The 23,480-nt window shown below is 33.9% G+C and overlaps 2 protein-coding genes across 3 annotated transcripts; one reads left to right on the plus strand and one right to left on the minus strand.

The window, feature by feature from the left end:
• Positions 1 to 232: 232 nt before the first annotated feature.
• LOC123563932 (heat shock 70 kDa protein 12A-like) lies at positions 233 to 18,853 on the minus strand. 2 transcript variants are annotated; one of them, XM_045357105.2, is made up of 6 exons: positions 18,642 to 18,853; positions 5,492 to 5,797; positions 3,541 to 3,759; positions 3,153 to 3,306; positions 1,737 to 2,837; positions 233 to 1,259 (listed from the first exon to the last, which is right to left on the minus strand). In XM_045357105.2, exons 1-5 carry the CDS (start codon positions 18,642 to 18,644, stop codon positions 1,750 to 1,752), a joined length of 1,770 nt encoding a protein of 589 aa, XP_045213040.2. In that variant the 5' UTR covers positions 18,645 to 18,853; the 3' UTR covers positions 233 to 1,259; positions 1,737 to 1,749. The 2 variants fall into 2 exon arrangements, with proteins under 2 accessions (XP_045213040.2, XP_045213041.2); XM_045357106.2 differs by lacking the exon at positions 18,642 to 18,853 and having other exon boundaries at positions 3,541 to 4,809; positions 5,492 to 5,624.
• Positions 18,854 to 21,280: 2,427 nt separating this feature from the next.
• LOC123562545 (uncharacterized) lies at positions 21,281 to 22,200 on the plus strand. The gene is made up of 2 exons (XM_053524293.1): positions 21,281 to 21,755; positions 22,043 to 22,200. Exons 1-2 carry the CDS (start codon positions 21,320 to 21,322, stop codon positions 22,198 to 22,200), a joined length of 594 nt encoding a protein of 197 aa, XP_053380268.1. The 5' UTR covers positions 21,281 to 21,319.
• The last annotated feature ends 1,280 nt before the right edge of the window (positions 22,201 to 23,480 follow it).

Here is a 23,480-nt window from a genome sequence, read left to right on the forward strand (position 1 = left end):
TAGCATAATTATTTTTAATCATATTTTTAAACGATTAAAACTAGTTTCTCATCTGACTGACGACGCGTTTGCTATAAATAACTGTTGTATTGCCAGACAATTAAGCATTTAAAGGTTAAAACTTCTAAACAAAAGCATTATCACCCGTGAGCTTTCTTAAAGACCCACCTTGTAGTGTTCTTGTAAGAAGTTATTTTCATTCAGTTATTATTATTTTGTACAGCAAGCCTCTGAAAAAATTAAAACAAATGTTTTTCATCATTTTGACAAATATACATTTAGTAAATATTATGGAACTGGTCTTGCGTATAACTACATATATAACTGTTGTCTATAAATACAAGAACATTTATCCATCGCCTTTAAATACATTTTACATACATGTTGCCATCTTGAGGATAATACAAATTCAACACACCCATGTACCTAGAAAGAGCTATTTCAACGCAACGCCTAATTGGATCAATATTTAGTACTTAGTAATTTACACTGAATGAGGTCTATATTTGCTAACACGCACACCAACACGCACGCAATCACCCCAAACACATATGCAAGTACTCAGATACGCGAGCATACACACATACTGATACACATACATATGGACACTCATACACACAAGCTGCTTAAGCTGTCATATACACAAAATATGTAGGTTTTCAGTTAGAAAAGATCATGATTTTTAAATTTAAAAAAAGACCGTGTTGTTATAAACCGAGAAATTAACTTCAAACAAATGTTTTGTAAATGAGTAGTTTATTTTTAAACACTTTGGTCTCAGTCTATAGATCAGTCGTAGATGAAAAAAAACCTCTATGTAATTTATATTTCGTTGGTTGGGTTTTTTTTTTTTTTTTTTTTTTTTTTTGCCTGGTAGATAGATTTTGAGAAATGACATTGAACTCTAAACATAGATCCAATTTGCTTAAAATATACGAGACCAGATAAAATAAAAATGTATATACATGTACATGTAATACATCGACTATAATTTATTATGCACACAAAAAATGTGAATCTTTGAGCACAGTCTTGCACAAATACCTTTTGGAATCAAGAGTCCGATAGAGACCTATTATTCTCCAGTTGAAGTACTTTACAATGTCTGCAGAGCAATTTGTTGTTTCTTGTGTTGTTGGAGAGAAAACGCGTCAATAAACAGGTACTTAAAGGTGTCATTTTAGAACCACCTGTATGCATTTGAGGTTTGGTCGGATTTTAAAATCCTGGTCCGCTAGTATGTAACAAATGCAACAAATCTACAAGAAAAGAAAAATCAGGTAACCGTTATAAAACAAAAAGATGTTCGGTTATAGGTGATTTCAAACAAAAATAATCGGTTTGAGTAAGCACAGTTATTTGCAAGTGGTTTCAATCCGTACCTAAGGTAATGCCATTCAGTTATGTGAACAAAATGTCATTAGCAACGTAGACTTTGTCTTGCTAAAATGATACGTTTGTCCACAATCATTATCAGCCATCTACCGTTGTCTTTTTGTTTCACAATTATAACCAACAGAATTATCCTACTTTACGATCCTAGGCTTCCTTGTGAAGCCTCTCTCTATTTTCCGGAAATATTTTTTCGAGTTATTATGTTTATGTAACAAATTAATAGAAAACATCATTTGTATGTGAAATGTTAAAGTTAATTAGTCAGTGATTGTAAAGGAAAAATGTATTTTAAATTGATATTAATACCTGACCAACTGCTACAAAATAAATGCATGCCTTACCAAATGTTCCACTCTATTCAAGAAAGCTGACATTCGTTTTCACTTTTCTCCCAGTCCGCTTCTCAACCGCTGTTACTAGTACTTCTGTTCCCCCAAACGCAAAAGACACAATAACTTCGTTTCTACGTGCGTCATCTGTTTCTGATAAATGTATCACAACTTTTCCAATTATATGGCAGTCTTTGTCAGTAGTATACCTTGGGTTTGGTAACTTGGATGCACAAACATCAAATGTTACAGACTTTTGATTTCGATACTGAGGATAGTAACGTTCTTCACGTTGTGGCTCTCCGGTTTTCACAAGTTCTCCTCTCTGTACATGTATGGAGAATATGTCTTTACAGACCACTCCAGTGTCTGTAACGAGACGCTTTTCAATAGGATGAGCATCTGCTATGAAAGAATCACAGGCTGACACGCCGTACGTGTATCTTACAACTCTTTCTGAAATGACAGGAGGATTATTTCCATACACAACAGCACCTTTCAGAACCACTGTTGAAGCTTCTATTGGTACATTTACAGGAATAAATGGAAAGGAAGATTTGACCTCCTGTTGCAAAAGCGTGCATTCGGAAAACCCACCAACCATCAATATACAGGAAACTGTATCCCCATTTAATTTACCAAGCTGTTTTTTAATTTCTTTTATTGCTTTATCCGTTGCGTGTTGAAAGAATTTGCTGAAAACGCATGCTTTAAAAATGATTTTGTCCCTTTTCATAGTGATATCTGTACCAAAACTCGTATCCTTGACAGCTTCTTTTAAACTTTTTCTCTTTCCCAGTTTTGTCAAGAACGACAGACGCTTGCTCGTCTTGTACACATCTTTAAGACTGGGTGGGAATCTTATCGCTATGCTGTCTTGCTTAGGATCAAAAGATTTCTTTTTCATTTCAAAGTCACCCATGAGACAAAGCCAATCTTCAGTTTGGATACGTTTAAACTCTTTATACTTTTCGTCGGAAATGGCTTCTTTTAAAAACCTTTCAAACTCTCTGTTCACTGTATTTCCTCCGCTGGCGTTTCCGCTTGAGGCTACTATTTGCTTTACGCATTTAGAGGAAGCAACTTCATGGATTGTTAAGTCTACTGTTCCACCTTAAAGGAAAATTACATATTCAAATAGCTGGAGAAGAACATCTAATTGGTATTATGATAAGTCAAAATAGTTTACAGTTTATATAATTCGTATGTGTGCTTTATGATAAAAACTCAAGTACAAGGCTTTATTGTGAAGAAACATTAAATATCACGGCTTTGTGTCCTACAATCATTTTACAATGTTGAACGGTTGAAGTTCTGGTACTCTATTTATCCCAATACCGTCCTAGATCTTGTAGAACATTTATCTCAAGAAAGCTGAAAACTATCTCCTCTTCTTATGTAATGATTAAAAACATAAACACAACCTACCCCCTGCATCTAAAACAAGGTATTTACTTCCAACTTCCAGGGTTGCTAATTTAACGCCAGATTCCCTGTTTACACACAAGTCAAGTTGACGACAGTAAACTGACGCCGCTTCAGGTTCTAATGCCATTATCAAACTGTCGGATGTTATTCCAGCCTAATAAATAAGATACAACTCTAAACCTCATTCTAAATAATCAGTGGTATGAACATTCGTCATGTAGTTGAAAACAAGGACCAAAACTTTCTTAATGTTTGAGCGTTTGATATTTGCTTTCAGTAATATTAATCAAAAGCATACTTCAACGGCATCGACGTTTTTGGAATATATTCAAGATATTCTTTGCTCACCAAGACTTTTTACTACATACATGTAAATTTTAAAACTCACTTTAATGGCAGATTCCCTCATTAAATATTTGGCTTGGTCCGTCCAGATTGCCGGAACGGTAATTACCCATCTAATGTCTTCCCGTCTAATAAACGCTATCTTTTGCTCTAACTGCGCGTACATATCATCAGCTAAGTACTTGATACTACACGAAAATACATTAATTGCTGGAAGGGTCTTGCCCATTTGATCAACGAGTGTCATGCCCGTGTTCAGAGGCTGTAAGAAAGGTTTTGTAAACTAGTAAATAAGAGTACATGTGTTATGACATTTAAATTTATAACTAATGTGTAACATTTGAGAACACTGAACATAATACAGACTTCCATCTTTAAATAATTATCACAAACACTTTAGGGTGATAATTGTTTCTCGAGAATTATTATCATTTTAAAGAATATAGGACTCATCCGCTTAAAATACTAGCATATTCATTTAAAATGTGTCTTCTCATGTAAGGTTGTAAACATAGCAACACATCTCAGACATCACAGCAATGGCTTAAGCGGTACTCCTGTATATACTAACATTGGATTGACTCCACTGGCGTCAAGGAAGCCTCTTTATAGCCACCACACGACAATCAAACACTATTGTGATAAAGGATAATCAATATCAAAGTTAAAATAAGCAAAAAGCGTATTCGCTCAATAATTTTATGATGTGATAAATAACATTATTATTTCGGATTGACATAATGTTACCAAAATTGGTATAAAGCAGACTAACACGATGAATTAGGTTTTTAATATATTCGTGCCCGCTAGAACCAACGTCGCTGTAACTGAAACAGAAACATGCTTTCAGCTCAATTACTCTAATTAGGAATGCGAATTGTAATTGGGTATATAGGTAGATGTCAATGTTTGGATTGCCTTTCGGAAAATTGATGTTATGTTAATGTCACGTTTACTGGAAATTAAAAAAAAAACAGTATTCGGTGAATAATCAAGTTTCGTTTGGCTTATTCATCAAAGTTTGCGGCACTTAAAGCTTATACAGAGACTTAACTGTTGCTGTGACTAAAATAGAAAAACTATTTAAGGCAAATAAGTTATCTTCATATGGACATAATTCGTCGCCAAAAGTGATGTATCGAAAGCTTAGAAAATAAAGGTCATTGTTAAAAAAACAATGAAATAAACTATTTCTGCTCAATAACTTTGTTTTGGAATGCGATACAACAATGGAACATGATCTGTATGTAACTTACAGGGAGATCAGTGTTTGGACTGCATTTAGAACCGATGTGTTCAAGTTTACTATTACCTGAAATGGAAAAACAGTTTTCGATTGATAACTTCGATTTAGTCTGACCTATTTCATCCATACGTGATGTATAGCAAGCTTTCACAGAGACATAACTTACGGTCTTCTTATGATGAGGTCAATATCACTGTTACTAAACTCGAAATTCTATTTCCGACAAATAAAATTGTTTCAGACAGGCCTACAATGTCGTCAAACTTAGTGTATACACAGCTTTGAAGAATACCTAGATTAGGATTGTATTTAGGGCCGCTAGGGTCAATATGCCATCGTCGCGTTAGTTGCTTTGTTTTGTTAAAAAATTGTATGTTTTTCAGTGGGTACCATAATGCTTTTGCATGTCGCTACCTGCCACAGCACAGGAATTAAATTCACATGCGGTATTGTTATAAAGATGTCGTGATAAATTTGACGCCTCAAGCTACAACTAAGTTCGAAAAAAAAACGATTTAAAACACTCTCCATGAAATGCGGTTTTAGAGAGTGTGTACAAAGAAAAAAAGCGTTCAATTGTGTATCATCTAAGGCATACACAAAACATAAATTTGTAGGATCATTATTTACAGTATAGATAAATTTTTCAATAATTCTGATTACGGGCATAAAATAATCTGCTTTCTCGTTTCCTTCGAAACAATTGCAGCAATAAGATTGAAAAGACTAAGGTATAACTGATAGTTACCTGGTAATATTTCCCGTATAGATCAGTTTTGAAATTTTTGAAGTAGAAGTATTGCTCATGGATTCCCTCTGATACTAATTTGTCGTACTTTGTTTCCGCTTCATAGCCAAAAGCTTCCAGACTCTCTCCATCAGGTCTTATCAAAGCACATGTTGATGTTTTTTCTGTTTCATGGGCTGTATGAGCAGAATACCACTTTTTTACACATATATTTGGCATGTTATCCGGATCTGTTCTAGAAGCAAACGCCCAACCAGAAAAAGAAGTACCAACATCTATGGCTGCGAAGATAATCTTGTTGTCAGACTGCAATTATTGTATTTAATAAAGAGGTTCAGATTAAACTTTGTATGACACAAAACCAAATCATTTCGAAGTTTCTTCCCTAGTTAAATTATACTTACCTTGGGATCATATCGCAAATTACGTTCTGGTCAAAGAATACCTCATTTTTTATATCCAGTGCATAGTCTTCATTTTTAAGATGGAAATAGATGTACTGGTACCCAATCTCATGTATATTTTATATTAGGACTATATAAACCTTATATCATTATGAGTAAACAAGTAAAACTGTCTTGGTAAATATGAATTGTGCCTTTAATAACATTGACTGTCCGTTGTTTGTATGAGATGGTTTATCATAAAATACCCGAATAAATATGCATGATAAACTGTTGCATGGTTGCACAGTTACAAAATTAATTTTGAAAACTTACCAACGAAAATATCCATAAATGTATACATGTTATACAAACATCTAATACCACACAACTGTAATACAAATATATGATATGACAGAGCGGCTGAACAGCGGCGGTTATTATGCTTGGTACTCCTCTACCCATTTTGTACTAACGTACGTGTATGAGAATAGTATGCTTGGAATATATTATGTGCCTGTGCATGTGATAACGGTTAGGATGTGGTAAAAATTAATGGCCCTTCCTTGTTGTATTTGTCTATACCGATGAAGTATTGTTGTTGTTGTTGTTGATCATGATTATGAAATTGTTTCGATTCTTCTTCGGCAGATAATATAGTGCAACATATAACGAATAGCGCAAAAAATACTATCTTTTTTACAAATAGATATACAGTGGAACCTTAATCATAACCTCGTTGTTATGCAATGGCAACATTACCTTTGTTGAAGTTTGTACTCTTGCCTAGTTGATATATCAAAGCCTATTTTATAAGAGTCCAGTTTCTGAGTGTAATGTATCGGGTGCTGGTTCATCAGTTTATTCACATTGTTTCTAGTACTGCTATCCACGACTGTCATAGAAACAACTAACCTTTGGTCAGTGGCATGCATGCATTGTATTTAAGCCACGCCTTCTGGTTCGTGATTAGCTATAGAGATATTGCATCCCTCTGTTGTTTTTAAATGAAATGACTATCATTTCTTTTAAAATATAAAGTAATAATGCATTTAACAATATTAGGATTAGGACATATTATTTCCATACATGAAAACATGTCCTTAATAAATCGTTTCGATTTACATTATTTGAAGTAAGTACAAGTAATGGTAAGCCGTAATGAACTAAAAAGTGGGAGTGTTATAAAGTTTCTCTGAAAATTTTCCCGTGTCTAGTTTTGATAAGTTTAGCACTTCTGGAATTGATAGTCCTATAAATATAAAAGATAAAAGGTAAGGGTAGATTTCCCGGAAGCACAGTGCACCTCAAACACAGCCATACATAAACCTGATGAAGTTAAACATTTCTGAATTTGTGATCTATTTATTTTCCTTCCTTTAACATTTAAATTTCACAAAAGTTCGGTTCGCGTGTCCATACCTTTGAATAGTGGCTATTAGACTAAGTCTATACAATGTAATAATTTCCATATATGAGCACGTGAAAATCTCTAAATTTTATGGAAGATTGGCTTTGCGTTTTGACATTCTCCTGACCGGTCTTTTTGCTTGTTCAGGAGATAGATCCCACCATTGAAATAACAGGGGTTTTCATAGAATGGTCTGACATGAGATACTGGCGTCGTTTAACCGTACCATCCGCTGATTTTGAGACAACACATGTCCCTTTTTTATTAATAACTTCCAATGGTTTTACCCAGACTGAAAAAGTTTTATTTCTTCGTTGTTTTGGGGGTCACTTTTTTGTTGTTTCTTTTTGTTTTGTTTTGTCAGCATTTTTTTTGTGTTCTTTGTCTCTTGACTTTTATTGTTTTGGCACTTTAGTACGGATTTATTCCGATAAATTGGTTTCTATCTTCCTATTGAATAATTGTTCTGCTGAAAATAACCCGTTTTTTCAATGTTGTGTTGCACGATACATGAATAAACAGTTCTGTACTTCCGCCCTCCAGTTTTGTTTTCAGCAAGAGCAGTTTTTACCGCTTTCTTCAGTGATTTGTTAAAATTTTCAACTACTCCGTAAGCTCTAGCCCAATGCAGTGTTAAGCGTGTATGTTTTAAATTTTCACTAAGATGTTGCTTAAATTAATCAGATGTTAAATTTTGTGCATTGTCTGAAACAAATTCCCCAACTAATCCATGTATGTAAACATTTCTCTAAATTTATTTATGATGGTAGCACGTGATGCTTTTATAATGTCCACGTCTGGACATCTGTTGTAAAAATCGATAACGACCAAAATACTTCCTGCTGTCGGGAAAGGCCATGAAAGGTCAATTGCTACCTTTTTCAACGGTCCGTCGGGCAACGGAGGTATCATTTTTGTACAGGTTTTGGCGGGCTTCATACCATTTGACACGACTGACTGTATTGTATAAGCATTTCGTGGTCGATATTTAGCCACCATACCTTTTCACGTACTTATTGTTTTGGTTTCACTAATCCCTGGTGACCCTCATGCGCTACTTCCAAGGCTCGAATTCGAAGATCTTTGGATATTTCAATTCTGCGATAGATAGTTGTTTCTATTATAGTAAGTTCATTGTTTGCTTCGTAAAGTATATTTATTCTCCAGGTTTTGATTATTTTCATGTCTGAAAAGACATTTTCACTAGTCTTAATGTCTTTTTGTTCTCGGATTCATCTTCAATTTCTGTTGTTGTTAACGCTATTGGAAGAGTTGGTTTTATTGTATACCGTATATTTTGTTCGGTTTTTGGCAAATGGTTTGAGCAGGTTTCGGTTCAGCACATCAGAAGTATTTAAGTAGTCTTGTTCATATTTTACCTAAATTGATATGGCTGCAATCGGATGACCTAATTTTGTATTCTTGGTGGCGCATTATTTGTACTGTTGAAAAATTGCTCCAACTGCCTGCATTCGGTGACGACTGTGAATTCTATTCCATATTGGTATGTGATGTACTTTTGTATCGCCCAAAATACAGCCAATGCTTTTCTTGCTGTTTCGGAATACCATCTTTCCACTTGGGTTAATTTTCTTGCATACATTACTGGCTAAAACTCCCAATTTTCTTACTTTTAAGTCAGTATAGTACCCCATCCAAATGGACTTCCACAGTTATCTTATTTTCCGAATTTGATCATTGTAACACAATATGTTTGCTGTTATGAATGTTTCATTTAATATGTGAAACGCATGTTACTCTGTACTAGTCCATTGCCATTCGGAATTTTCGTCAATTTTGATGCCTTTGCTTGACAGCGTGTGTCCCAAGAACATGATTTCTTCTTTGTCAAACACACATGTAACTTTCTTTAGGGTTAAATGATTTCCCATCCTTCGTTCGGGCACAATTTGTTGTTCTTTTGTCTGTGCGTAAATAACGATATCACCTGAAATGCTTCCGCAATTTGGTATATCTTGTATGATCAATTGTATGGTTCTCTGGTGAATTTTGGGTGCTGAATTCATTCCATAGATCAGTCTTTTGTACCTGCACACTCCTTTGTGACTAGTGACAGTTGTGATGTACCGTGAATTTTCCTTTAGTTCAATTCGATGGCATGATTGTGATAGATCCAGTTTTGAGCAACTTTTCACATCATTCATATCTTGAAGCGGAGTCTTAGTGTTCGGAATAGGGAATCTTTCTCGGTGTACTGCCGTATTTGCTTGTCGCGTATCCACACATAATCTTATATCCCAATTTTGCTTCGGAACAATTTTCCAAATTTTGTATAGGCTGAACACGTAACATTTCGCGATTTCCGGCAACCTTTCCCATAGTACCCCATGTTTCAACATCGATAGCAAATTGCTGGCATTTACCTGGATCTCTGGAAATACGCACGATACTGCCACTATTTATGACAAGAATCAATTGGTATTTATGATAAGACCCATACCACCTACTGTTTATACTTCTTAACAAGACAACACTATATTGTCTTATATCCTTTATATGACAGCATTACGTGAAATCGTTTCTTCTTTTGTTGTAATAGATTACCGAAATGTCTTTGTTTTTAGTAAAATCCAATCCCAGTTTTATTTCTAGTGGCACAGATGAAAAGAAAACACAATTACAAGGTTTAGGCGTACTATATTTATTTATTTTATTTATTTATTTATTTATTTATTATTTTTTTTTTTTTTTTTGCTGCAAAGTGATTGCATAAAATTAATATATTGTAATTATGTTTCTTCAAAAAATTGCGATGGTCTTTAATGATACACCTTTGCTTAGTTTTTTATTTTATTTTTTTTTTTTTTTAAAGATTTGTTTATGCGGATTGCTTTATAAACTGCGACACTATGTGGATTACTAATGACAGCCTATTTGCATTTCAACGTAATTTTTTTCCGATTTTCAAAAGCCATGATGAAAATATTTTCAACTAATCGAAAATCTATAAATTTATCAATGATTGTACAATTATCATGATTTATTGGCATAAAGACCTTCGCCAGAAGATCTGAATAAATTATGCTCAGTACCTATGACTGACTTATTAAAACTTTGTCGGAATTACCTGTCATTATATTCAAATGTTTAACAAGTAGGAAACTATGTTAGAATGTCAGATAATATCTAACATAAATATCGAGGTAAAGAAGGCAGCTCGAAACTATTTTGTACGACAGGTATACATTAATGTGTAATAGCAGAAGTTATTTAAACCTGAAATAAAATATCTATAAAATAATATCTAGCAGGGGCATGTTTAAAGTAATTCAAAACATGGTTGTGATGTAATCCTTTGTTAGTTTTGTCCATTATATAGGTTATTGTACCAATACCGTTCTATACACACGATTATTTTACTATACCTGTCCATTATTAACCTGTAACTGTCCATTCTTAAAATAATGGATACTTTAAGAATGGACAGGTACAGGTTAATAATGGACAGGTATAGTAACAACCTTTTACGTTGAGAGGTGAGTACATCAACCTATGAAATTCGAAAGTATTAAAATATAAACTGCACCGTTTTACAGAATTTGTAACTGCAATAAAAATACCTGAAGAGGAACGTATGACTTTAACCCAAATCGCCCCACAAATTATCAGTCAAGTGACAATCAAACAATGTGCCAAAAGTAATTACAGAATGTTAGTTTAAATCTTCAACCGTTACAAAGTAGTAAAGTCCTCTTTGTGTACTGCTAAATCGCAATAGAAAAGTATCGCAGATATACACCTGGTATGGCATTTTCAGTCAAAAATAGATGAAACTAGGCAATGTAATGTAAAAACAAGAGCTGTCGAAGGACAGCAACGCTCTACTATTCAACAGCCTTGTCATTTGAATGAATATTAAAGTCGAAAAAGGGGCATAATTTTGTAAAATTGTAAAAAGGATTATGGAACCTGTACATTACATATCAGCTTATGACAATGGGCAATTGTGCAAGTTTCAATCCATTCCCATTCGTGGGTACTGAGATACCAGCTTACATACAAAAATTTAACCAACAACTGCTTAGTCGAAAAAATGACATAATTTTGTAAAAATGCAAAGTAGAGTTATGAAACCTGAGCATTGCATGTCAGATCATCACAATGAAAAGTGTGTGACGTTTCAATCCATTTCCATTAGTAGGTACTGAAATACCAGCTTAGATAATTATAATACCTTAATAAAAATTATACAAAATAGAGTTATGGAACCTGTGCAGTGTAAGTCAATTTATCTCAGTGAATAAGTGTGTGAAGTTTCAATCCATTCCCACAAGTGATTATTGAGATACCAGCTTACATACAAAAACCTAACCAAATCGGGACGCCGACGCGGACGTAGACGCCTGGATGAAATAAAAAAAAAAATGGAAAACCACAGGTCGCCTAACACGACATAAACGAAAATGTTGCAGGCTCGGTTTGATTTAGCCTGTTTGATTTAGCCTGTTTACGTTCATGGACGGTAGTTGAAGTGCAAGCTACTGTCCACGCCCTCTAGTCCCGGGTTGAACAGAACTCAACATTTACACATGTTATAAGTACCTGAATATAATTTAGAGACATCCGCAGATGTATTCATACAACGGTGCACATGGAACCTTCAATGATGCACAGAGTGCAATTCCATGAAAAGCGGCGTATGGTAAAATAATGGTTGTGCCCTAAACGAGAAAACAATGGGCAGAATTAAACAAACTCGGATCCAATAGAGCTAAAACACATAATTTTCCTTTCTCTTTCAAATGCTTCAGACCTGTCTTTCTCATGCAGTGTTCGTGTAAAATTGGTTTAATATGTGCCATAACTGTCATTTGTTGCAGTCCTAAAAAGAAACCTACTGTACGTTTCGGTATTACCAGAAGATCTTAATTGAACTTGAATACAATTGTCTTGCAATAAGGATGTTATTTATTGCAATAACGAAATATTTTCACATAAAAACGAGATATGAGTCATAAGGAGTAATGTTCTCATGTAATACGGGTAATTCTCTTCTCATTGATAGAATATCTCGTAATTACGAGATAAGAACGATTGTTTTCTAATAACGATATAAAATACATTATACATACATTTTAGAATGTCTTCACCTGGACCCGTCATTTATTATATTACTTTATTTATATAAAACTGCAAACTCAGCACGAACATGGACAACTATTAATACATACATCATAAGGCCAAGTTAAATTTTACTTTTTGTAAAGGTACTTCAAATCATTCATAAATATGACAAAACGAGATATGTTCGAAACTTTCCTGAATATCAGCACTGAATAACATTATTTTAGTGTTTAAAAAACTTTTAATTGCAAAAAAATATTTATATGCAATCTAATTTAAACTCCATTTGACTTAGTATTTTTATTTAGCACAGAGACACAAATCAATGAATTGTCTTTGCCTCAAAGAGGACAATATTACAGACATTATATAATATCACGCAAGTCTTGATTTATTTCTTGAGGACCGTGTTTTAAGTCAAAGAAAAGCCTCAAACTATCCATTATGTGAAAGAATGGACAGTTTTCGGCTTTTCTCCTTTACTTAAACAGGACGGAGAGGTTATACGTCTCGCTGAATGATTTCACGAAGGCTTAGTGAGTGTAGGTTTTCTTTTAATTCAAACACACTTTTGCTGTATATTGTCTTGATTCATAGTATAGGATTTGGGCTATGAAGTAAATTATTCAGTTTTAAGAAACCAAAATGGATGGAGCGTAGCGACCGACCGACTGACGTTAAATATTTCACTTCTATCCGACTTGCTGTCTTTCCTATCTATAGTCGATGCAGTAGCTCTAAAAATGTTAGTCTGTAAATAACACTCTTCATGTTATAGAGGCAGATATGCATAAGTTCTATAGGTCCGGACTATATATTGGACAAATCTATTATTTAATGCCTGGCAGTTGCTTGATTGAAAAAGAAAGGTACACGTTAATATATCTTGTATGATAGTAAACGGAACAAACATGGCATCACTATTTCCTGATTACTTCAAATACTAAAAATATGATTTATATAGTACTCATTTATGATATTCAGTGTTTCAACGCTGCATACGATCTATTTATATTATGTTTCATTGTTTGTTGCTCCTCAGAGAAAAAATCAACTAAAGTGAAACTTAAATCAGACAATCAACTGTCTTCATTTTTGTGTTTTCATTTTCAATCCGTTTGTTTCTATTTGCTTTATAACTACTTTACAAATAAAAACGAATAACATCATAAAACAAGGCGATCGTTAACACCGATGGATGCTCTCCGAAACTACTGTAGCATAAGGGGTTTCTCAGCTACGGAGGATGTGTAGTGTTAAGGGGAAACATGGTCAGCAAGAGTTGTGGTTCTTTAACACTGCACGCTATCTCACTGATCTCTGTGAATAGGGAAAGTATCAAGTCAATACCTTACATAGTTTTCGAGTTATGCCCCAAACAAGGTTTTCAAAAAGGAGATAATTCAAAAATGGGACCACATAGAGATATGGTTCATTGTCACTGCACTCCCTCTCACTGACTTCTATCAATATATAAAGTATGAAGTCAATCCCTTACATGGTATTCAATTTATGTCCCGGACAAAATTTTCAAAAAAAGGAGATAATTCAAAGACGGGAAAACTTAAGTTATGGTTCCTTGTTACTGCACTCCCTCTCATTGACCTCTATCAAAATGTAAAGTATGAAGTCAATCAGTTACACAGTATTCAAGCTATGGCCCGGACAAGGTTTTCATAAAAGGAAATAATTAAAAAATGTGACCATCTAAAGTTATGGTTCCTTATAACTGCACTTTCTCTCACTGACTTTTATCAATATATAAAATATGAAGTAAATCCCATTGATAGTATTTGAGTTATGCCCAAGACAAGGTTTTCAGAAAAAGGAGATAATAAAAACATGGAACCACCTAGAGTTATGGTTCCTTGTCACTTCACTACCTCACAATGACTCTATCATTGTATAAAAAACAAAGAAAAATATCAAACAGGGAATACCACGCACCAAAAGCGCAGCCTCCTCAAAACGAACCCCCCAGCACGCAAACGCGTGCACCACACACACACACACACACACACACACACACACAAAGCTTACACATCAGGACAAAACGAACAACTCACACACACACACTCAGAGCCAACACATAAGGACAAGACGAGCAATAAGCATACACACACGCGCGCACACAAAGTCAATACACAAGGACAAAACGAACAAACAAAGGAACATAGTGGGGCACCGTCTTGGAACGGTCAGTGGCAAAAACACCACTGGGGAGCTTAAACCGGTTTATGGTGCGCACCCAACCTCACTCTTACCCCCACCATGTTCCAAAGACATGGGACAGTGTAAATAAAAGTAATCCCCTCCAGGTGAATCTCTAACACACGTAATGGAAACAAAAAGGCATGGCATGTAAAACACAAAAATGCTCGTGTATAAATATATAAAAAGCAAACCTTAAGAACCAAAAACGTATGTACTCAATGCCTTTTCAGAAGACAGAGCAACAAGAGAAACACCTTTAAGGGCCCGACGAAACAGGCCAGAAGACAAATATCAAAACAGTTCAGTCCTGGTAGGATTTAAAAACTGCTCATCATAGAGTCCTCCCCCTCTTCCGTCAGACGCAATCAAAGAGGGAAGCGTAGTATCCAACTGTAAACGGGTTGAACACTAAACATGCGGTATGTCTCAAAACAGTTGGGTCGTAACCTCTTTTAATAAAACGTTTGATAATCTTTTCAAATACATTTGGAAAATTACCATGACCCAAGATCTTACGAAGTTTGTAAACCACATCCCCATAAAAAACGGGTTTAGAAATACCTTCTCGCAGAAGTGTCTTTAAATTACTATTGAATTTTAAAACTAAATCAGAAGTACGATAATAAAATTTAGTAAAATATTTACGCAATTTGTAATAACGGTAGCCTTGCTGAAGAAGTTTACTTGTAATATATTGATTACGTTCATTGAAATGCTTGACATGACTACACGCTCTGGCAAACCGAATTAATTGAGAAATATATACCCCATAAGATGTAGCCTGAGGTACATGCCCATCCAAATGGGGAAAATTTACAATACTAAAATTAAAATCATCCCTCTTGTCATAAATTTTGGTATGTATAATATTGTCATAAATAGAGAGATGTAAATCTAAAACTGAAGCATCAGTATCCGAATTGTTAGTTTTAATTAACTGAAGCTCCCTAGGATAAATAGTTCCCACCAAATGACCAAAAAACGGATTATCCATATTAAGAATATCATCCAGATAGCGTGATGTATTATTAAATGCAGTTATAATATCTGCTTGCGTATCTGGAGAAAGGCTCAACATAAAGTCTCTTTCATAACAATATAAAAACAAATCTGCGACAAGGGGTGCACAATTTGTTCCCATGGGAATACCAACAACTTGTCTAAAAACTGCATTCCCAAACCTGATGTAAATGTTGTTCAATAAAAAGGAAAGGGCTTTACAAACTTCGTCACAGGTCCACATAGTATAATGTTTAATAATATTGCTACTAAAAAAAGCTTTATCAAAATTGCAAGCGATAAATGTAGCATTCTCTCTGGCAAAAGTCTTTTGGATTAGGGCAGTTAATTTGTCATTTATTAAGTTATGTGGTATAGTGGTATACAAAGTAGAAAAATCGTATGTACTGACTGTAGATACCTTGTAATTATTAATTTTCAACTTATCCAGGATTTTGCCAGAATTTTTAATCGATCAAAATAAGTGTTTACCAGAGTTTTCGTATACTTTATCGCAGTATCTTTCCACGTGGGCTTTCACAGCAGTTAGACATGATGTTAATAGTTTTGAAATATTTGTAGTTGTACAAGAGCTTGAATTAGCGATAAAACGAGCTTTATATGGTTGTTTATGCAATTTAGGAATCCAGTACATGGTCGGTAGTTTAAGTTGTTGATCGTCTATACGAACTTTTAAATTAGAAACTTCAGTGATGTGATCAGTAACCAATTTGTTTTCAACAGAAGGACTCAATATATAAGTTTTAGTGCTATTTAGTTCGTTTTGTAAAACATTAATATAATGCAGGCGTCAAATGATGATAATATTGTTGGCCGCCTTGTCTGCTGGAACTAAGACATACTTAGAAAGAAATTCTTGGATTTCCTTTTTCAAATGTCTTAAAGTAAACTTGGGTTTTGGTGGAAGTAGGTGTACATTAGTTTGATAAAATTTTATTCGAGAATCAACAATGTTAAAAATATTTCGCTTCCAAGACGTTAATGCATTGGGATCAGCGTTCTCACGACGACACCATTTAGCACAGAAGGTTTCAATGGATTCTGCAATGTGACCATGACAAGCATTAAAATCAATAGTTGAAGAAATTTTATATTTAGGTCCTTTAAAAAATAAATTACGAATACGTTTGTCTTTAATAATATCAAAATTACCAGTGATGACATTACCTGCATCTGAATAGCAAAATTTTGAGTTTTTACATTCGCAGTAAGAAGGAGTATTTGTTTGAACATCTAAGTCGGAAACAATTTTATTGTAATTGAAAATAACATTTCTTACAGGTGTTTTATATTTATAACAGATAATAGGAACTTCGGAGTTTCTGAAATATTTAGGCACAGAATCAATGACACGTTTATCCCGAAATATACTAGGTACATCGATGAGGTCAATACCTTTGTTCATGAAATATATTTTAAGAAAATGTCTCTCATGGTCAGATTGGATGTCAATATGTGGACGGAGAACATGTTGTGTGTAACTTTGAATAAGATATGATACAGTGTAAAACGGATCTGTTTGAATAACATACTGGTCCGCTTCCTCGTCCAGCTTTTTAAGAGACTGTACAGATAAAGATGAAAGACGAGAAAGCATTGAATGTCTACCAGAGTTTGAAAGAATTAAATCGAGGTCAGCAACAGATATATTGACTTTAGATATGCTTTTAACATTACCATTTCGTCTAATTCCATGAGACCTGGATTTACGTTTCCTAATATTTAAAATAGAAAAGATATCGATACCAGGGTTTTTTGAGATATTACCTTCCTGATAAATATTATCATTTAAGCCCAACTGAAACGGTAACTGTAAATGTTTAACCCATTTGAATTCTTCTACATGTCTGGCTTTAATTTTAAAACTAGATGTGGAATTAGTATCATATACGATTTTCTCTAAAGTTACAACCAGGTACCTTTAATACCTTTTGAGTTATTCTCCGGACAAGAAGTTCGACGGACGGACGGACGGACAAGATGGTGACTATATGTCCCCCCACCCTTCCCCTTCAGGGAGCATAAAAACGTTAAACATGTTTCAAGAAATAGCTATTGTTTATTTCTTTTGTTAATTGTTTAAAATTATTACTACATTCAAGGCTAAAAATGACTTTGTTCAAAATGTGGTTGCTACATTTTTTGTAATGCACATATAAAATATTAATTTCTAGTAAAATACTATTTCCGAGAGTAGTTTTCTCTAATATTTGTCAAAGGTTTGAACATTGATGGACAGAGTAAACACTTTTATTGAATCTATTATTTCTGATGAACTCCCTTTATGGCTCTTATCGTAAAAGTTCATGTGCAGTATTAAAAGTAGCACTTTCCTATGGAACTTTAAATGTCAAATGTCGTCAACTGTAAAAGGATTAGGTTCAATGCTTGAGTTTGCAACACCCCTTTTACTGACAGAGCTTTTAACTGATATTTGCTTGTTCCATTTTTTGTGAATTTCTATATGATTTAACATAAATAGTAAAAACAATTTATTAAGGTGATATACGTGTGATTAAAAACAACATTTCAATCGTTATGTGTGAGTAATCACGTGACTAGAATATGCAGTCCTATTTGTTTATTAACATATTAGGACAGTTATTCAAATCAGGAGATACGACTTTATTCACGGCACATGAGTTGCGACGTTTTTATATGGTACTAAAACCTTAATTTTAGCTTCACTAAAGATACGACGTTTTTATGGTACCAAACCCCTAATTTTAGCTGAAATGGAGATGCAACGTTTTTATATGAATTTAGCTTAAATGGAAATACAGCATTTCATTTCGCAGACTAAAGTACGTACATTTCAGGAGTGATAGTAAGTCACTAACTTATTCTTTTTGTTAGCCATTAAATACGTTACAATGTAATACATATCAAGCCAATTCAAAACAGAAACGTTGCATACTCAAATAAAAGTCAACCATTTTACCGGAATTTAAAACAAATAATTCCCAATTTAAGTACTTCAGTTTGTATAACATGTACAAAGTATGAAATATTCATCAATATAAAAATATTATCTTACCATTAGTCTTTCAAAGATACAATTTCACATCAGTAGTTCATATTTACAAACATCCTGTCATAGTGATAGTCACTGAGACATGAAATATAACTTATAACTGCGCAATAACATTTGAACGTTTTATGAAGATAACGTTTTATGAAGACAGGCCTGAACAAATTTATTGATTGCACAATCTCTTTTATCTCTTCCGGGTTCCCCAGTGTAGGATAATAGCGATTGAATTTAATTGTAAAATTACTTAAGGTTTACCGCTGACTTTGTTTCTTAAAGCGACTAACCCACACATCGTGGTGTGAGATTTGAAAAAAAAACTCAAACTTTTCCTATATTCCCCTTTATGTCGCATATTTGATGTTCTAACAATGTATTTTTATCGAATTCTGTTGAAAATCGTTTTTTCCTAATAAATCAAAATTAAAAGATTTGTGTACGATTTCTGATATAGGTTTCCCGGTTTATAAAATCCTTAGCCGCTCGGCCAACGAGGAAGCACTGACTGCATCGTAAACGTAGTGTATTCACTTACTTTTATGGTACTGTTTTGTATGTTTACATTTAAAACGCCATAATACTGTGCGATACCAATACGTGTGCGCTTTGCTGATTATTAGAGACGGAAGCAAAATATGCGCTTGCGCAGTTTTGGCAGGCTGCCCCCGTGATGATAGTGTCTACAAATACTGTCGCATCTTGTTCTAAATCTATCTATGTTTACAAAAGTAAATCGTTGCAACGGTTTATAAAAGTGCATAAGAAAAACTGCGAAAACTCGAATGTTCTCGTAATTATGGATATTAGAAACTGATCACACGGAAACGGATGAAGGCCCTTTAACGCATTATCAAAACAAATTTGAGATAAAATAACGGTGGTCGACGTAAAACGCATGGTGCAGTTTCATTGCGAGTAATTGCGAGCAACAACCAAACATAACCTTGTTGATAATTGCATGAAAATAGAACAATATTGTTACAACAGGTCGGGACCAATAGAAATGTGGATGGATTATGCAAATGCTTATTGTATTATTACGTTTACTCTTTTGTTAAAACTTCCTTGAAAACGGAGAGGGTCCAGTTGAATAGTTGTATCTTAATTGTATTAACTCAAATGGGACAACGTTTCTACAAAAGGTGTTACCCTCATCAGCACTTTATACTGCTACAAGCAAAGGGCGAAGAGACTGCATGGTGGCTTCTACTGCCTTGATTAACCTTACTTCACATTAATATTACAAATAACTGTGAATATAATTAATATTCATTTTCATGATCATAAAGTATTGTTTGATGATAACTTTAATATTTATATGACCGAAACATATATACCCGTACCATCCATGGACATATAGGAATATTTCAGGGCAACAGTTTGAAATCTTAAACAGTTTAAGAGGCTAGAGGAGACCAAATATGGATGTATGATCCGGTAATTTTAAGTATTTGCTGATACAATGTCACGTCTTGACCGTTGCTCAAGTCATTATATGCTGGGTACTTTACACATATATAATATGGATGTGTAGGAAGATGTATCCATTTGACAATTTTCTTATCCAAGAGTGGATAAAATGACTTCCATGCTACATGTTTACAAGAAGTGACATATTATAACTTATTCATTAATAGGAGGAAAGATACTACTGTTTCATCCACCTTTTCCGTCAATTGTATAATTTCGAAAAATCGAGAGAAAAAAGATATATAGGGCCATAAAATTCATATTTTCAAAGAAATTGCATGAATTTAAAAAGATCCCACTACCCGCTCCGGAGGTCTTAAAATAATATATATCTTACCGGTACGTCTGAATTTTGCTGAACAAGGCCGTAATTCACGAAAATCATGTTACGAACTTGTTTGATCAACCAGCCGAAATTTTGAGTAAATAAGTCGACATTTCGGGTAAATAAGTTGACATTACGAATAAGTAAGTCAAAAGTTCAAGTTATTTAATTCGAAATGTCGGGACACTTAGTTGAGATTTCGTGTCAGTATGTCAACATTCCAAATTCATTTGGTAAATAAAACGCACCTGTCATTAATGCTCTTCCATACCTTTTTATTCATTTTGTTTCTGTATTTCCTTATTCCTATTATTAACAAATGTTCTTTTTTTGTTATTATCTGACCTATGCAAAAGGTTATTACCTGAAAAGTGCTAAAGAATAATATATGCTTATTATTTTTCATTCTATCCTTTTAATTGCTACAAAGTACTCCTTGGATTGTAAGACTGAACTTTGCATCTATCATTCCATTTTTCATCCAAAATTTACTTCGTAACTAACATTGTTGATAATAAATAACTTTTCTGCACACTTTATGCGTACATATAAAACCTATAACACATTTAATCATTCTGTGTTTTCTTTTCATTGATATTAAATAAAATTTGAATTTTGAGCGAAAACATTTATTTACATCTGAAGATGTGTCTCTATAAGAGCTTGTTACAGGTTGATAGAAAGGTTATTTAGATATTTGTGTTAAACATGTTGAAACGAATAAAATATACCTATTCGGAATCAGCATTTCACTCCGAAAGGCTTTTATGCAGACCAAATCTTGCGAGGCTATCTATTGACCTTGCAGTAGTGTGACATACTATATTTTGGCTTTTCTTATCTTCCGATAAGGTCATCGCATGGATTGTTAATCATATTGCAACGTAAAATGGCGACTGCGAAATGTTCCAGTCTTCTTCGATTTCTTGTGTGTATTTTTATATTTAAAGACGCGATAAGTCATTCAGATCTGCAATTCAATGACGACTTGGTCGTGAAGCTTATTGATAAAGTTGAAAGTATGCAAGTAAAAACTGACAATTTGGAAAAGAACAATCGTGATCTGAAGCAATCTGTCAGTACTTTAATTGGAACTACGGCAAAATTCCGGATACAAATTGAAGAACTTACTGATCGATTGACTGAATATGAAAAACTGGACGCTGAAAAGAGTGTCAGGATTAAAGGACTTGAAAATATGTTAAATGCATTAACTGAACCGGATAAGATAATTGGTAAAGAAAGAGAAATAGAACATGAAGCTGACACTGAAAACGATAATGATGAGAGTATTAAGGATGATAACAGATATATGATAAGAAAAGGTTAGAAATATTTAGATTATAAGAAGGAGTTTGAAGAGGAATATTGCTTCAATTCCAATTAGAATTAGAACTCATAGTATGTGTAAAAGTGTGTATGTGTCATAAATAAACAAATTATATATTGCAATATGTAAAACAAAAATTAATATTAACAATTAAGTAAGTAATTGTGATGTTTGATTACTGATGCAATACACGAAAAAGGAAAATTAACAAATGCACATCCATTATATTTTTACTTTTCATTTTATGACAACCGGAATTTCCTACAATTACTTTTGTTGTAGAGAAAAGACAAACGCCAGATAATGTGGCATTTACGGCTTACTTAGATCACGTGATCAGAAACCTTGGAACTGACCAACCAGTTGTGTACAATCAAATACTTCTAAATGATGGAGGCGCATATAGCGACAAAACAGGTATCTTTTTTATTGTAATGTGACACATTAACTTTGTTTATGCTGACGTTATAGGAGGAGCGAAGACATAAACCTACAGGATCGTAATACTACGTATAGCATAAACGTCTCATAATCAATCATTATAACCTTCTGAATAAGTTTTACTTCGAGTGGAATAGCCTCTTGAATTTCTCGAAATTACCATTTGACTATATATAACGTCTGAGATAAAGTTTACATACTAAACATGATATAAAATATATAACATGATATAATACCAGTGATGACAAAGCAAAACTATAAATTAGAAAAAATGGACAGCTACAGGTTTCCCATCATGACATTAACGAAAATGTTGAAGGCTTTAAATGAGCCTGTTCAAGTACGGCAGTGAAAATGCAAGCTACCGTCTACGCCCTCTGTCACCGGGTTAGGCAGCACTCAACATTTATTAATGTTATAAGTACCAGAATGTGATTTAGAGGCACCCTTATATGTATTCATACGGCGGTGCATATGTGACTTTCATTGATACAAAGTGCAATTCCATGAAAACCGCGTATGGTCCCCAGTAAAAGGTAATGGGTTTACCCTAAACGAGAAAACAATGGGCAGAACTAAACAAACTGAGATTTAGAGAGCAGAACTTTAGGTTATGGAGTATTTATACTGAATTTATTCCCTAGAAAAATTATTCGCATCACATTCCTTTTAACTTTCATGTATTGGTATATAATTCTAGCCAAGCCTTCAAAATCACCACTCATTCAATTATTACCTCATTCCATCATATCCTTTCTACTGTAAAGTCAAAATTTTACTAACTAGCAATTTTATAATGTATTCTTCAGTTTGATCGAATTGCAATCCATTGTATTCATCTTCATGTACCTCATGAGGCATGGATAAAAACGTCATGTAGCATCTCCAAATATTGAGTTTTGCGCGCAGCTTATTGTAAAGGATATCTGTATAAATATGTTTTATCTACTTTTTTAAGAATATTTAAAAAGTCATTAATTTATTTCTTTCAAATTGTTTTAAGGTATTTTTCGAGTGCCCGTGTCCGGTGTGTACCTATTATCATGGTCGGCTACCGCGAGGAAATTATCTGGCGAGCATGCTTACGACGTATGGGTTAAACTGGTTGTCAACGGATCGCACAAGGTCATCCAGAAAGCATATTATAGTTTAACGTATAATATTCTTTAGTTTGTTATTTATACATTGAAGTAACAAATGAAACATTCACGCTACACATATCGGTTGTTGAAAAGCAAAGCAATAAGAATTATGAAAGATGTGCTGGTAATTGATGCAA

The sequence above is a fragment of the Mercenaria mercenaria genome, chromosome 15 (assembly GCF_021730395.1).
Source record: "Mercenaria mercenaria strain notata chromosome 15, MADL_Memer_1, whole genome shotgun sequence".
NCBI lineage: Eukaryota > Metazoa > Mollusca > Bivalvia > Venerida > Veneridae > Mercenaria > Mercenaria mercenaria.

Bases quoted from the DNA above. Each gene is read 5' to 3' on its own strand.
- LOC123563932 (XM_045357105.2), bottom strand. The intron at 3,760-5,491 runs GTAACTATCAGT...CCTTTCTTACAG, and splicing joins TATACGGGAAATATTACCAG to CCTCTGAACACGGGCATGAC. The intron at 3,307-3,540 runs GTGAGTTTTAAA...CTTATTTATTAG, and splicing joins TGAGGGAATCTGCCATTAAA to GCTGGAATAACATCCGACAG.
- LOC123562545 (XM_053524293.1), top strand. From the start codon at position 21,320: ATGGCGACTGCGAAATGTTCCAGTCTTCTTCGATTTCTTGTGTGTATT. The intron at 21,756-22,042 runs GTTAGAAATATT...CTTTTGTTGTAG, and splicing joins CAGATATATGATAAGAAAAG to AGAAAAGACAAACGCCAGAT.